Source organism: Dipodomys merriami, unplaced genomic scaffold, assembly GCF_024711535.1.
Source record: "Dipodomys merriami isolate MVZ:Mamm:240054 unplaced genomic scaffold, mDipMer1.0.p SCAF_16, whole genome shotgun sequence".
Classification (NCBI taxonomy): domain Eukaryota; kingdom Metazoa; phylum Chordata; class Mammalia; order Rodentia; family Heteromyidae; genus Dipodomys; species Dipodomys merriami.
Genome location: NW_027202937.1, coordinates 25,280,323 through 25,295,964, shown reverse-complemented (window position 1 = coordinate 25,295,964; position 15,642 = coordinate 25,280,323). Strand labels below are relative to the sequence as shown.

The following is a 15,642-nucleotide window of genomic DNA, read 5'->3' as shown; positions in this document are numbered from 1 at the left end:
ACCCTGCACTTCTGATCAGAGTTTTTCATCGGTTCCCATTGCCTCCAAATAAATAAAGTGTGAACCATTTGACCTTAATCAGAATCGTTTATAACTTGCTACCTACCTTCTTCTTCACGCTTTCCATCTCTCTAGCCCACACTTACGCTTGAATTTCCTGGTGTGTGACATCGATCTCATTCTCCACAGCCTCTCCTTCACAGCCTCTCTTTTACCTGTCCTTGTTCTTCATGTATGTCTCCCCGTCTGACCTGGTCACAATCCCTCCACCCCCTCTCTGAAGCCTCCTCTGATTTTCCCTTGAGGGAAGCATTTTCCCCCATTAAGACTCCGTAGTGCTTTAATGTGTCTTCTCTGAAAGACTTCAACCCCTATTTTAGTACAGGGCCTCAAACCTCAAATGTCCAATGATACATGTGGAATATGATGTGCTTGCCTCTCAGAAACAATTATTATTTTGGAAAAGTTAACTGGCTGAATTTTCTCTTTTTTTTGTAAACAATGTTAACAAATGTAAGTATTTATCTCTGATCAATGTGGAGGCGAAATAAATGTGGTCATCTGATCTAACTAATCAGAAAGTTGAAATACCCTTTAACCCCAAGATCAATCAGCAGAAGAGAAAAAATCTTTATAAGAGAAAAAAAGTATCCTACTGCTTTTTATTAAAAGACTCTAGACACTTCTTGCTACCTTTTTACTTAATTTGTATTAGCTTGCTATGCAGAAGATATCCAAAAGAAAGCGACAAGGACACCATTGAAAACACAGGTTGAAGTGTCAACTTGTTTTGTCCCACAGCCACTAGTAACACAGTAAATGAATCCACCTGAATTGATTTCTCAGCGTGGAAGAGAAGTGACTCCTAAGTTAGATAGTGAGAGCAATTCAGATGTAAGAAGCTAGAGAAAGTATATAAGACTTTTAGCACTGACCAGAACAAGTTACAATATGAAACTGGTGTCTGAAAAATGTGAAACTGTAAAAAATGGTGCTATAACAATCTGTATTTAATGTCAATGAGTCTTAGGAACATTGACTAGCATGTGTAGAATCCTCAATACTGTTAAGGTAAAGTAGTACTTCATCCTAAATTTGCAGAGAAGCAAATAATACACTTTGAACTAACTAGCATGCAGTGTTTTGATTGACAGTTGACTGACTGACTTAAACATATGTCCATTCAGGTTTGTATTTTTGGTAATACTCAAAAATCAGTGCAAGATGATCTGGGGTAATAAGTCAAAGTGGATAGCCTGGCTCCAGCTTAAGATTAGACATTCTGATAAAACAAGGTTCTTACACCTTTTTTTGTTGTTGTTGTTTTCAGTTTAATTTTTAAGTTACTGTATTCATGGAAAGTGTGATCAGTTTCTTCCAGAGATTTTAATTGAATATAGTAAAGTGTAATATCCAAGTGCTAAATCTTTACTAAATGCCATGTCATAAGAGACTTAAAATTTTTCATTGCTATGCCAACAAAACATATTCCTCTCCTTTATTACAAGCTTGCAGTGTAGGTGTAAATATAGTAAGCTGTGGTTTTAGACAAGTGCTGGTGTTCTTTTATTCTCTTTTATGCTTTAGAAAATACTCTGAAGACTTCTTTACATACAAGAAGAGTATAGAGGATTTCAGTGCATGTATATTCATGTGTTCATACCAGCTGATAGTTATAAATATTTTGTCATATTTGCTTCAAGTCCTTGTCAAAAACTCAGTGCATTACACACACACACGTGCACACACACACACACACACATACACACACACACACACACACACACACTGCACCTCAGCGGCACTTAGGGGTCCCCCTTCAGCCCATGTAAGTTAAATGTGTGTGTCTGTGGACACTGTTGTTTTGTTTGTTTTTTAAGTTTGCATAAACAGAACCACTTAGTATGTAGATCCGTAGAAAATTGATTTCACTTTTTATGTTCTTTTTCTAGAAGTGGTTTTGCTGCTTGCCATCTCATTGCCAGAATTTAAGTTTTGGCCAATTTGATGGGTGATAATTGTTATTTGTATCTGTATTTCTGTAGCTACTTTCTTTCAGAAGGACTTTTGTTCCCTCAAGTTGACGGTAGTTTGAGATGGGATAGAAGATAGATGGTTAGCAGTTTTTCAGATGGCCCATGTTTGGGGAATGGGGAGCCCAGATACCTGTAGAATGATGTTGGGTGTGGAGTGGAGCCATGTGTTTTGAAGGTCCGGCATGTCTGGAAGGTGTGCTGGTTTTGAGCTTATGTCTCTTTCTGGCTCCACCATCACCTCAGCCTTGACCCATGAGCCCAGGCTGTGGTCTCTGATCTTTTTCGGTCTGTGTTCATCCCCATGCCCTGTATCCCAGTCTTCAGAGAGAGAACTCCATTTAAGTACAGAGTCTCCCCAGCCCTTGCCCCCACTCCAGGCTTGCCTACTCACCATCTCTGCTTGGCCGTCTAAAACTGACTTTCAAGGTTGACATGCCCTGAACTCCTGCTTCACCCTTTATCTCTGTCTTCTCCCAAAGTACCAGCTGATTGGCCCAAAGTCTTGTTGCCCGTGTTACATATCAGTAAGCTATCTCAGATCTTCCTTCAGAATGCCATTAGAAGCCTACCCCTGCCCCAGGCAGAGCTCCCATTGTCTCTAGTTAGTTTCCAGTAGCTCCTGACTGGGAACCCTGGGTTCAGCACTGACCCATTGCTACTGTTAACAACACAGCAGCCACAGTAATCATTCAGTGGTTCTATCAGTTCTTTGCATCCACCTTGCTGGTACTTTCTTGTCTCTCAGGCCCTGGCCCATCACACTCCAGCCCTCTTGGCTCCTCACCCTTCTACCACCATTTCATCTTCCCACCACCATCACTCCACTCAGCCACCCCACACGCCCAGCCCTGCTTCCCATGATTCAGAAACCCCTCCAACCACCATAGGATTCATGGCTTTATGCCTGCAGCTCTGCTCAAAGGACCCCTTCACAGGGCAGGTGGCCCAAACTACGTCCCAGTATACTGAAGAAAGACGCACTCTACTCTCTTATAGCCAACGCTACTCATGTCCCTTATTCTGTTTGATGTACCCTCATTACATAGATTTTTATCCACTCTGTGTGTATATATGTGTGTGTTCACTGCCACTTATTCTCTTTCAAATAAGTAGAATATCAATTATGTAAAGGTGGAATTTTTGTGGTTGATCATTATTTTTAGCATTGTATCTAGCAAATAATCAGTAGTGAACTGTTATTGATAGGATGAATGCAAGGAAAAAATGCCATATAAGATTTAAGGAAATAATTTAGTACTAGTGTTCTTAGAAACTGATTTATTGATTTCTCATTACATTTCTTTAAAATTGGATGGTGGCTACAATATACTAACACCTTTCCCTGTAAGTAGTGTTTGTGTTATAGGCCACAGTCTTTATAGATATTAACATCATGATGATGTTTGTTTATTAATTTGTTGTTTATTGACCAGTAGGTCAGAAGACCAGAAGATGGCTTGCCTATTCCATTTTCTCATCTTTGATGATAATCTCTCCAGATTGATTAAAGACTTGGCTATTTTTCAGAAATTCCAGAGAACAAAAGTTTATTCTCTTTCTGATTGATTAACATGTTTCTTTTACACATAGACAAGTTTTGGGTCTGTGCACGCTTTTACACCAGATGATTTTATTTTTCTCAAATGTTCCAGAGCCATGGAGACAAGAGATCATAGTGCTCTTCATCTTCAACCTTGGACCTTTAATTCTTCGGATGTGTTTGTTGTTGCTACCATTTTATTTCATAGTGGGAATTTACATTTCAAAAAATGGCTCAAATATAGATGATTTCATTAAGTGCACAATCCCACAGTAATGATCATTTAAAGTATTACCGGATTTACTTCAGAGCAGACTCTGTCTGGATCGGTAAATATTTCCATACACAAAGCACCCGGGACTCCATGAGCTCTCATTCCCCACCAGGTGGAGTTTAGCCATTTGATTGTGATGCCTGATACAATTTTCTCTTCTGACAGCTAGTTTTGCAAGTATGTGTATAAATGTATAAAGACTCCTTTGGAAATTCTGTTCTGACCCAGAATTGCTGTTTATGAACTTTTTCCACACAGTAGACTGTAGTGAAAGGTAATAATACCTTGACTTTAATGTCCCTGGGTTTATTTTAAAATCTTGCTCTGTAAACTCCATAAGGCTGTCATTAACAGTGAATAATTTAGTGTTTTCTTTTACTATCAAATTTATGTCCTGAAGAAAAGTTATGAATTGTTAGCTATATTTAAAGAGTATATGAAGTGCTGACTTAAAAAATGTAAAGATGAATACATATTTTTAGGTGCTATAGTTTTAAGTTTTGAAGCACACCTCTACTGGTAGAGTCAAACAGGAGCCCAAAGTGGTCAGTGCCCAGTGGTTTTAAATGCTTGCTTCCCCTGGCATACTGGCATTTCTCCTCTTTCCTGGTCACTGGGGATAACCTCCCCCCACCCCCCACCCAGCAGCCACAGGACCTTCTTGGTCATATCATGGCTTTCTAAACAAGTCCAAGTTATTTAGTTATTTCTTGATGTCTGTCTTGTTTTGTTTTTCACCAAAGTTTTCTCTAGCTTTCCATCAACTTCACTTTAGTCTCTTTCCAGCATTACTTTCCATCTTCGCATTTTCTAGGGATCTTCAATCTGTTCTCTCTTCTGCCAGTGGCACTGCCCATGGGTCATTCATCAGCTTAAAGTGCACGTGCCCAGTTGAGTGCCGATAGATGTGGGTGGGCATGGTGATGAGGGATGGAGACACATCTGTTCCTGCTTCCCTTGGCAAATGGGGCTCTATGGCTACCTGTCATCCTCTAGCAGATGAATTCTGGTTCTTACTGTCAATGGAGTAAAGCTAGGGACACTGGAAGACATGTATTTTAAGTCTAGCAGAGAGAATTACAAATTTTTGGAAGCCAGCCATTGAAATTTGGACATTTGGTATTAACAAGTTTCCACTTAGTATAAAATTAGCAGCTCAAGCTGTAATTATAGTATGTGCTCCTGAAAAGTGAAATCCGTCCAACTCCACTGTGCAGTCCCTTGTATTCCTGCCATACGAAATTATAGAGCCTCCGGAATTTTGTCCTTGTGTTCTCAGCATATTAGGGAATCCATTTTAGCCTCTGCCTTTTGTGTCAGAAATCATATAGCTAGCTATTGTCACTTCATCCTTTGACGCACAGAATGATTTCATCAGGATTCTGGGCTTCCGTGCAACGAATGTGAATGTGAACTCTCAACTCCAAATAAAACATGGTTTGACCATGTAATAAGGTGAAAGGCAGCAAGAACACCATTTGTGTTGCTGGTTTGATTTGGTTTGGTTTGGTTTTGTGTATTCCAGGCTAACTGAAGGCTCTCCATTCTCCTGCTTTATCCTCCTAAGTGCTGATATTACAGGTGTGCACTGCCACATCAAGTTCGAAACATCATTCTTGTTGCGAGTTTAAGGGCTATAAAACTGACTGTCTGAAAAGATGGTGTTTGTATCAGAAATTTTAAAGCCTGTGTCTGTTTACTTCGAACATAATTTTAAGTAAATTTTCTAAAAAATACTAGCAAAATGAAACCTATGGGATATGCCATGACTGGGATTCTTAGAGAAAACATTTCTGATGCCTTTTAAGAAAAATTTCCAGTGCAATATGAAACTGCAATTAGCCTTAAGGGTTTGTACATAAAGCAGTTGCTGATAACATTGATGAGATACACAGGACAATCTAGTTGATTGCCTAAAAGTAACAATTAATTTCTGGACGGCTGAGCTCATCAAGCTTGATTTTATATAAACAAGACTGTAATACTTGATTTAAAAAAAATTAGTGCTCAGGTTGCTGTTGTTTATTTGGCTTTCAAAGTATAATTTCCAACTGTGAGGAAAAGGTTAAAGCCGACCAACTCTAACAGCAGAGGCCTGTTGGTGCCCGGTGAGAGTGAGCCTCAGGCCGCCTTGTGTGGAGGAGCCCGAGGTCCAGACCCTCTTCCCTGACTGCGGCTCCAGCTCTTCCAGCAGGTGTCACTGTCTGTCCGCCATGGAAGGGCAGGCTGCAGTCCATCCCAGTGTTCTTCACGTACCGTGACAAAATTGCAGGAGACATTTACTTTGGGAAGAAAATGTTGCATCCATGTTCTTTTTCCTTCATGAGCTGAGATGCATTAAAGGGGGAGCTTTTTGTGTGGACACAAAGTTCTGCTGAGTATTGGAAACATTTTATTTAGAATGAGCAGGGTGTGTCTCAGGAGACCTAAATCAAATGGAACTTTGATGGGTCATTTATTTACAAATTTGCTATGCAGATATGGGATTTGTTTTTCTGTTCTGCAGTCTGTGATAGCTACAGGGGGGTCTTCAACACATCACAAAAAGAACAGTTGCAGCCAGGCACTGATGGCTCAGGCCTGTAATCCTAACTACTTGGGACGCTGAACACCGGAGAATCAATGGGCTGAGGCCAACCTGGCAGAAAAGTTCATGAGAGCCATTCTTATCCCATAGCTGAACACCACTGGGGCGCACATGCCTGCCACCCTACGCTACTTGGGGAGATGATATTCAGAGGACCATTGATCTAGGCCACCTTGGCAGAAAAGCCTGGGAGCCTCCATATCAAGGGAAGAAGCTGGGTGTGATGGCATGTGCTTGTCACCCCAGCTAGAAGAGAAAGCCTACAGTGTGAGGATCATAGCCACCAGGCAGCAAATGAGACCTTATTCAAAAAATGACTAGTGAAAAGCTGGGCTGAAGTGGAGCCCAGCACTAGCGAACACAAGGTCCTGAGTTCAAATCCCTGTATTGCCAGGACCAGGACAAGAACAGCTGCATTATAGGAAGAAGTCATTGTGTCCTACTGAAATAATTAATAAAAACGTAGATTCAAGTCCCATCTTCATTGTTTTCAAGCCCTACAGGTTTTCTAACTTGCTTGTAGAAGATAGGTCCAATACCATGAGGTCGTCATTTGTTTTAAATGTGGAAACATAGTAGTCAGTTAAGATTTTCTAAGAAGGGCCAGATGTGTCGTTTGTCCCTGTCTGTCACTAGGCTTTGTAATTGGAACACAGTAGACGTGTGCCAACCATCTTGTCTTTGTTATTGTTTGCAGAACATCAGCCCATTTGAGAAATAGGTATTGATCCAGTACTCATTTGTAGTTTCCGAACTGTTGAGTGGTTGTCCCTTCAGGAACTTCTGGCACAGTGCATTCAGGAAAGGATTCCATTCTCTCCTTGTCCCTGAGAGGGAAACCTACCAAAGGATCTCAGTCCCTCCTTCCACCTCTCCACATTCTGTCCGCAAGAAAAGCCACCTTGTGACTGCTACTAATCCTGACCTGATATTTGGGTGACCAAGGCAAACTCAGATTGGTGGAGCCAAATAGTTGAAGAATTGAAGAGTATTCTTTTTCAAATTGTTTATATGTACTTTATAAATTGAAATAGAGCTCAAGATAATTCTTGAAAATAATTATACATGTATAAATTTTTAAGTATAACCCCAAAACTTGAATAGATTGAGAAAATACAAGATATTTGCAAAATTAAGTTCAGTTATTAGCTTGCGTTCTTTTTGGGGATTGCTTTTTGTATATTCTGTTGGTAATTAGATAATTACATGGTCTTTAATATCTGTACCTATAAACACTAAATGCATGCATATTTATAATAAGCTCACTTAATGACTATAATTCATTGTTGACCTTTCTGTCATTCTGTAGTTAGATTTTTCTAAACATAGCTGAATGTGAAATATTTAGCGTAGACTAACATGGGTTTAATTCTCAGCTCTGACACTTGTGAGTTGTGGGCTCAACACTTAAAAAGCAATTAACTGCATTTAAAAATTTTTTAAATAACTTGTTCCATTCTGAAAAGTCAGATCCTTAATGGGCCCCCATTCCCACTGTGGTCCAGTAGTGCTGATTTATCTGGGGTGCTGAGGCAGGTTTTCCGGGGGGCAGATGCCAGGAAGCAGAACAGAACCATCTTGTCATGGATATACACTTGAAACAAAATACAGAAATTGATATGAGAAGCTCTTAGGTGGTAAAAACGTAAAATGTGGATCTAGGTTAGACAGATGGAGACATCTCCTGAGGTTCTAACTTAACCAGTAGAAGGGTTGGAATTGATTTTGAGAATTGATAATTTCCTAATAAACACTAGTTAAAATGCAGCTCAGAGAAATCTTGCTTGAGGATAATGCACAGGTGAATACCCACAAGTTTCAGAGTGGACACATTTTATTTATTCAGCAGAGGAAAATCAAGACATGGAGCTCTGGGAGAAATGTGTTTAATAGGCTTTTTCAAGAGATCATTTTCATGATAAAAAAAAAAATTGCTGAACCTAGAACAGGGACTTTGTGAGAACTCTGCCCAGCCTTCCCCCTGCTAGCTTCTTATGTAGCCTTAGGTAAGGTCATGAGTCAACACTAAGCCAGTAACTTCACTCAGCCAGACGTTCCCATTCTCCAGCTGTCCTCTGAGGTGCCATACCGCACCCTTCTGTATCCCTATCCCACAATTAGCGACTCTTTACTATCCATCTTGGATCCCACATTGTACCCCAATCTGTTCCGGTCCTATGCCGCACCCCTCTCTGTCCAGCTCCCATTCCATCTAGTCTCCACATCTCTGCCTCCTGAGCTCTGCTCCTCAGCCTTCTCCGTCAAGACCAAAACTATTGATTGGTTGTTTGAGGCTCTGCTGTGTTGACTATTGGTCTGGCTGTGTGTCATCAGGAAGGAAGCCTGAGGGTGGTAGGTATCACTTTATAGGCACATGACCTTCCCATGCACGCATCACACTGACCTTCGGAACACCGTCCAGCGCAGGACGCTGCTCTATAAACTGAGTATTTTCCCTTTGTAAATATTAAGTATTTTTGTGGAAATACTCTGAGATCCTATAAATATCCTGTTGTATATTCATGGCTCTCGTCGGTGATAAGTACACTGATTTATTAGAGTTTTCTGTGAGGAAAAGTTAGCTCTTCTCCATGCATTCACTGATTCATGCAATCATTCGTTCGTGGATAATTCATACAAACTCAAGGACATATGTTTTGTGCCTCAGATTCTAACCCAATATTACTGTGATCGTTTGCCTCACATAGGTTCTAACATTGAATATAGACACAGAAAGTTCATTGAAGAAAATGCCTGACTTTCTAAAGTGTCTTAGCTTTCTAAGAAAAGGAGTATCTAATTTTCTGATGTTTCCGGTGAATGGTAAAGATTTTAAACCAAGTCCCACATGAGTAAAAATTTTGAGACTGTTAACGGGCCCGTTCTAAATTTTCTTGATAAGCCCAGTCTCGCATGGCGCTGTGATGACCCTAACAGTGGCTTTCAATGATGCCTGTCATCATGAAACAGGTCAAATCAGATCTAGAAAAAAATTGACAAGAATGTTTAATGTTTCTCCTATCCTAAAGGAAAATGAAACAGAAGGCTTAAATAGTAGAAGAATATTACTGGTCAGAGAACAATGGAAACATCTAAAAAATGATACAAATATAAAGGAAGTGATTTTGCACATAGATCAAATGCCATTAACTTTTTCATTTTAGTTCAACTGAAGGAATACACCAAAAAAAGTAGCTGAATTAATTTTGTTAATTTCTTGCCTAGTTGCCCCATTTGAAGTTTCAGCTGTAATGTTGGGGACTTTCCCTTGCCAGTTTTCCTTTTCTGTTCCACCCTCTTTTGTGCATGTTCCTCATGACAAACCTCCTCTCCAGGTTGTGCTCCTCATAAGCCTGCAAGGCCTCTCCCTGAGCTCCTGGTGGCTCTGTGGATCTCCCCTGTCTTATATTCCTCACAATGTTGCCTGGTTTCTAGACATAAAACATTGTAGAACATCGTATAACAAAGCCTCTTGGTTGTTTTATTAGATGAGAAACAGAGATTCGGTTATGAACGCTCTGGATGTGACCTTGAAGACTCTGATGGCCCGGATGAGGATGATAATGATAATGAAGAGGATGACGAAGACAGCCAGGCAGAATCTGTCCTGTCTGCCACACCCTCGGTCACGGCCAGCCCACAGCATCTTCCATCGAGGAGTGGCCTTCAGGATGCCGGGAGTGTGGACGAGGACCTCAGGATTAGCGAATGCTTCTCTGGGTCTCACACAGACCCGATGGATGTTCTGCCTAGAGCATTGCTCACCAAGATGACCGTGCTGAGCACAGTGCAGTCGGAGCATAGCAGGAAGACAAACGCACCGGCAACAGCCAGGCAGCAGGCTGCCAAAGATGAGGAGGAGATGGCTCCTTCCAGAGATGATTCCAGGTCACCCAGAAGCCCCTGTTATCAGATGTTTGTGGACTACCCCGAGTCTGAAGTTGTGAGCGGCTCCGTGGCAGGAAAGGCTGTCACTTCAACACAGGTAGATGATTGCTGGTGGTTCTTTTCTCCTTTTATATGTGGAGCCTAATGGCTTTTAAAAAAAATTGCACACCTACCCAATTCATTGATGGCCAAACCGGCTTATGCTATGATGTTACTACTGGCACTAATGACCAAAAGTCTATGTTTGTTGGAGCCTGGCTAAGTGTCTGAACAGGAATCCACATGTTACAAATCTGTAAAAGTAGCAAATGACTCTTGAAAAATAAACCCTCTTATTATTATCTGCTTTTTGACAATCAAACCTCAGATACAGATACGTGTGTGCCAATTTCTAACATATGCTCTGGTACCTGCTTATCTCAGGGTCTTTGCTGAATTGTTTCTCAGATGGTGTTGACATGGTGGTGGTTTTGCAATGCATCATGTAAATGCAAAAGTTTTGTGCTTGCCCTCATAGGCCAAACAGTTACCTGTTTCCATGACAAATTTAACATGACCCCAGAAAGTCTGAAGAAGTTCACATTGCTTGGAGGAGCAAATTACAGTGACAGCATGGGAAACCACCCACCAGGAACTCTTGATGGCCAGCCATAGGCTGTGGGAGGCCCGGGAAGTGTACAGTGGGAGGCCCTCTTCCTGGCTTCCCCATCGCCAGCAAGGAATTCTGGGAGGAACATATTCTTCTCCCTCCTCACTGATTTGTGTTGATAGTTTCATAGGACTTTTCTAAGTTGGAAAGGTTTTTATTTGCTAGCTAACACTGAAGAAAAAGAAAAGAAAGCCAGGCACTGGTGGCTCCCTTCTGTAATCCTAGCTACTCAGGAGTCTTAAGATCTAAGGATCAGAGTTTGAATCTAGCCTGGGCAGGAAAGTCAGTGAGACTCTTATCTCCAATAAGTACCCAGAAAAAGCTGGAAGTGGAGCTGTGGCTCAAGTGGTAGAGCACTAACCTTGAGCAAAAAGCCCAGGCCCAGAGTTCAAGCTCCAGGACAAGCAAAAAAAAAAAAAAAAAAAAGAAAGAAAAAAAAAAAAAACTATATAAGCTTAGATTTCTGCACTCCAGATGAAATCAGTATAACTTAGGTAAATTCTATACATATTATAGTATAAAATGTGGTGATGTCTAGGAAAGTTCCATGCAAGATGTGTTCCACTTTTTTTTTTTTTTTACTGGAAAAGGAAGAAATTTAACAATACAATAGAGGGGTCTTTTTTCCTAATTGGAAATGTATTTCTAAATCAAAACATAATGAAACGAAGTTGCTGCAAATGACTTGTGTTTTTACCTCATTTTGAAGAAGAGACTGAGCAGTAACCTTTTACCTCAGTGATTTGGGATACTCCTCCACGCCAGGCTCATTTTCCTCTCTTGTCTTTTAGGACATGCCATTGGTAAGACTCTCTCCTGCCACAGTGGAGCTCAGCCCGCAGCCCACAGCCAGCATTGCCTCTCCTGCCTTACCTCATCCTGACACTCAAGACCAGAAGCAGCAGACCACCCCTCACCCACCTCCAGGCCTGCCTTCTCCCCAGACACACTTGTTCAGCCACCTCCCCCTGCATTCCCAGCAGCAATCAAGGACTCCGTACAACATGGTTCCAGTGGGGGGGATCCACGTGGTGCCCGCTGGCCTCACCTACTCCACCTTTGTACCCATTCAGGCCGGGCCCATGCAGCTTACCATCCCTGCCGTCAGCGTCATTCACAGGACCACAGGCACTCCTGGGGACACCATCACGGAAGTGGCCGGTACGACAAATCCTCCTGGAGTACCTGAATTGAGCAGTGTTGTGCCATGTTTTCCCATTGGCCAAATCCGTGTGCCAGGCCTTCAGAACCTAGCAACCTCCAGCCTGCAGTCCCTCACCTCACTAAGCATGGAAACCGTCAATATTGTAGGTCTCGCCAACACCAACATCACCCCACAGGTCCACTCCCCAGGACTTGCTCTCAACGCCGTGGGACTGCAGGTGTTGACTGCGAACCCTCCTTCCCAAAGCAGTCCTGCCCCTCCAGCGCACATTCCTGGGCTCCAGATCCTGAACATAGCCTTGCCAACCCTGATTCCCTCAGTCGGCCAGGTAACCGTGGAAGCCTCCGGAGCTTCTGAAGTTCCAGCTGCCCACAGCAAAGCAGCCGAGATGCAGCCCAAGCAGACACCTGCAGCCAGTTTAAGCCAGGGCAGCAGGACTGAGTCTCCTCGGGGGTCAGCTAAAGTCCTGCAGGAAAATGCAAAGAAAGTCCTGGGGCCATCGGCCCCTGCAGGTGACCAAGCAAGGCTCGATGGCTCAAGTAACACGGACTCTGAGAGGGCCATCCCGGGGAACCACACCAAGCCCACGCCCGAGCTCACGTCCTTGCCTGTGCCAGGGGCACTGCAGAAGGCTCGTGGCAAAGCCCTGGGAAAGCCGTCGGGGCTGCACACTCTCTCTCCAGACAGGCAGGTTCACAGGCCCCCAGCCCCACCCAGCAGGCCGCCCACGGTGCACTTCAGTGACGTGAGCAGCGATGAAGACGAGGACAGGCTTGTGATCGCAACCTAGTGGTTTATTTTTTATCTTTTATCATTTTTTTTAAAAAAAAATTAACACTTAAAGGTTTCTTTTTAAAACCCTCTTTTCCTTAAAGCACATTTTTCTGACATGAACTCATGACTAATCTTTGTGCAATCATGAACTTTTGACCAATAATTGTTTTTGTGTCAGCTCCAGCCGTTTTTGTATATGTTGTATAGACAATTGTGCCTTTTAGGAGTTTTACGTTTAGACACTGTACAGATTGTTGAATATCTATATGCATAAAAATGTTATATATGTATATGAAAACCAGGTAGTTATTTGTGTTTAGTAAGAAGAACCAGTCAAATAAATCAAATGATTAAATTATATGTTGCACTGTTAAATATAAATTTTTATGGCCGTGGGGCAGTTTCTGTGTATAAATTAGTATGTAAACCCCATATTTATTGTATTCATGTTAGTCTTTGCAAATGGATCTGTCCTCCTCCTTGTGTAAGACAGTAACTTTACACTTCAGGCAGATTTTCTGTGTAATGAAATGTTTCAGTAAAATATTGTTTACTGACTTTACCCGTGCTTGAGTTGTGCCATCATTTTACCCTAGTAGATTAGCAGTCTGCTTTCAGAATAATAAGCACAGGTTGTGTGCCTTCCCTATCCCACCCTTAGCTTTGAGAAACAGGAAATGTAGTCCTTTCTCTACCCTGTGATGGATGACTGCAGCCCAGCAACGAAGAGACCAGTCTTTCTTAGCTGTGAGAAAGAAGTTTGCAACCATGCACTTGGTAGGTGATTGGATATTTAAGAACACTTTGTATAAGTACATACAACAGCTGAAATGAGCAAAGTTCCTAAATATGGATATGAAAGTTCCTGATATACATAAACTAAGGAGAGGATGGTCTTGAGAGCTTGGCGTGCTTGAGATTCACAGAGCCCTAGGCTGGACATTAACCAGGGCTCTTGCTTTTTGATCTTAACCTGTTTCACAGGAAGCTCTACACAGCTCTAAACCCTAGAGAGCCAAAATTTATGGAAGGACCAGATACAGTCTGGGAGGTTTGCTGTCACTCTTGCAGAAAAGTGGCAGGAAGTAAGGTGCAAGTATTTCTACCCCCTCTATTTGCATTACCACCCAAGGAATACAGATGCTAGGTTTGTGAGAATCACTTTTTGTTGGAATTTGAATAGCATACAATTATCACAATGTGGTGGTATTTCTAAAGGCCTGCTTCCTACATTTGGCCCTGGATTAAATATTCTGTGATGTTTGGATGTTTTCTTAAAAGTTTCATAATTCTCTAAGATAACTTAATCGTACTGTATACCTTGAACATTTCAAGATCCACTACATTATGTATATACCATTGATATTAGTGATTTTTATGATTTAATGTTGCTTTTCAAGTATTTTCCTAGTACAGAGTAGTACAGAGTCATTGGCTAGAATGGTTCAATTTAAGATTTTCCAACTTCACAGTAGGAGGAAGCGATCTGTAATACAAAGAAACGATTTGGGATTTGGACCTTTTCCCAGGCTGGTGTTAGGCTGGAGACCAGGCAGCAAGGGCAAGGGCTGCAGCACCCAGCAGCCCTGCATTACTACGGGCAAACTACTGACACTACAGCATGCTGTGTTGGCTAAATAAGGACACTTGAAAGGTTGGGTACAGTAAGTGTATTTTTGACTTAGCAACATTTTCAGCCTGTAATGGTTTTTCAGAATGTAACCTCACATAAGTGAAGGATCGTCTATCTGTATCTGAAATGTATGCTTGAGTAACTGTGCCCAAAACACAGGGAATAGAATTTTTCCAGTAATTTTCCCCAAGGTGCACTGTCTAAATTTCCCAAGTGAAAATGATTTGCAAATAATGTAATTCAGAGAGCTGCTGAGACTTCATTTTGTGCTTTCATGCAAGACCAGGCCATCTACAGAACTAAGGGGCAATGGCATAGCTGTTTTCTTTGGTAGATAAATTATTAATAAGGAGGTAAAGGCCTAAAATAGGACTGGGGATTATAGCCCAGTAGAAGAGTGTTTACGTAGTAGCATGCATGAAGCTCTGGGTTCAAGACACTGCTGCAAGTAATAATATACTACTAATACTAGTACTAGTACTAAAAAAAAATGTAAAACAACTTTTAATATCTTTTCATGAGTCGACCACTATGCCCCAAACAGAAGTGCTGGGAAAAAATAGCTAAAGAGCTGAAGGTCATTTCTCTAAATTCCAAAAATGAGCATATATGTGTTATGAACATTTATTATAAGTTAACATAAGCCAAGAGCATTCAAGTAACACATTTTCATTTCTGAAACTTAGGCCACAGGGATAATTACTTCTTTCAGAAAGATAATTAACAGATGATACTTAATGAAGAGATTTTGGTTCTCATTTTATCTTTTTTTTTCATAACACAGCCAAGATTTTCCTTTCACAGAAACTGTATAAATAACACTTTTTCTCATTAATCCCTGACCTAAATTTTAAATGATGTCATTTAATAAGGATTATGGTATATGATCATTGTTCTGACTGGAAGACTCAAATATCTTTCTCGATGTGTGCTCAGATCACACTGTAGCTTCAGTCCACTCATTTTTTTGTGTGCTGTCCCCCTGCTTTCCGTTTAGTTTTACATTTTAAGAATGAGTTTAAGCAACACCAAAAAAAGTTGATTTTCACTAATTTTGTTATAAAGCCGTTTGTAAACTCTTAAGTTTGCTACATCT

The 15,642-nt window shown here is 41.3% G+C and overlaps 1 protein-coding gene across 3 annotated transcripts in view; it reads left to right on the top strand.

The window, feature by feature from the left end:
- The window catches only part of Hivep1 (HIVEP zinc finger 1), a 119,938-nt gene extending 106,477 nt beyond the window's left edge, over window positions 1-13,461 (top strand). For all 3 annotated transcript variants that reach the window (XM_070024559.1, XM_070024561.1, XM_070024560.1), the window contains exons 8-9: window positions 9,926-10,422; window positions 11,766-13,461. In XM_070024559.1, the coding sequence (XP_069880660.1) occupies window positions 9,926-10,422; window positions 11,766-12,929 (1,661 nt within the window). In that variant the 3' untranslated portion in view covers window positions 12,930-13,461. The remainder of the gene's footprint in view (window positions 1-9,925; window positions 10,423-11,765) is intronic.
- Window positions 13,462-15,642: the final 2,181 nt, after the last annotated feature.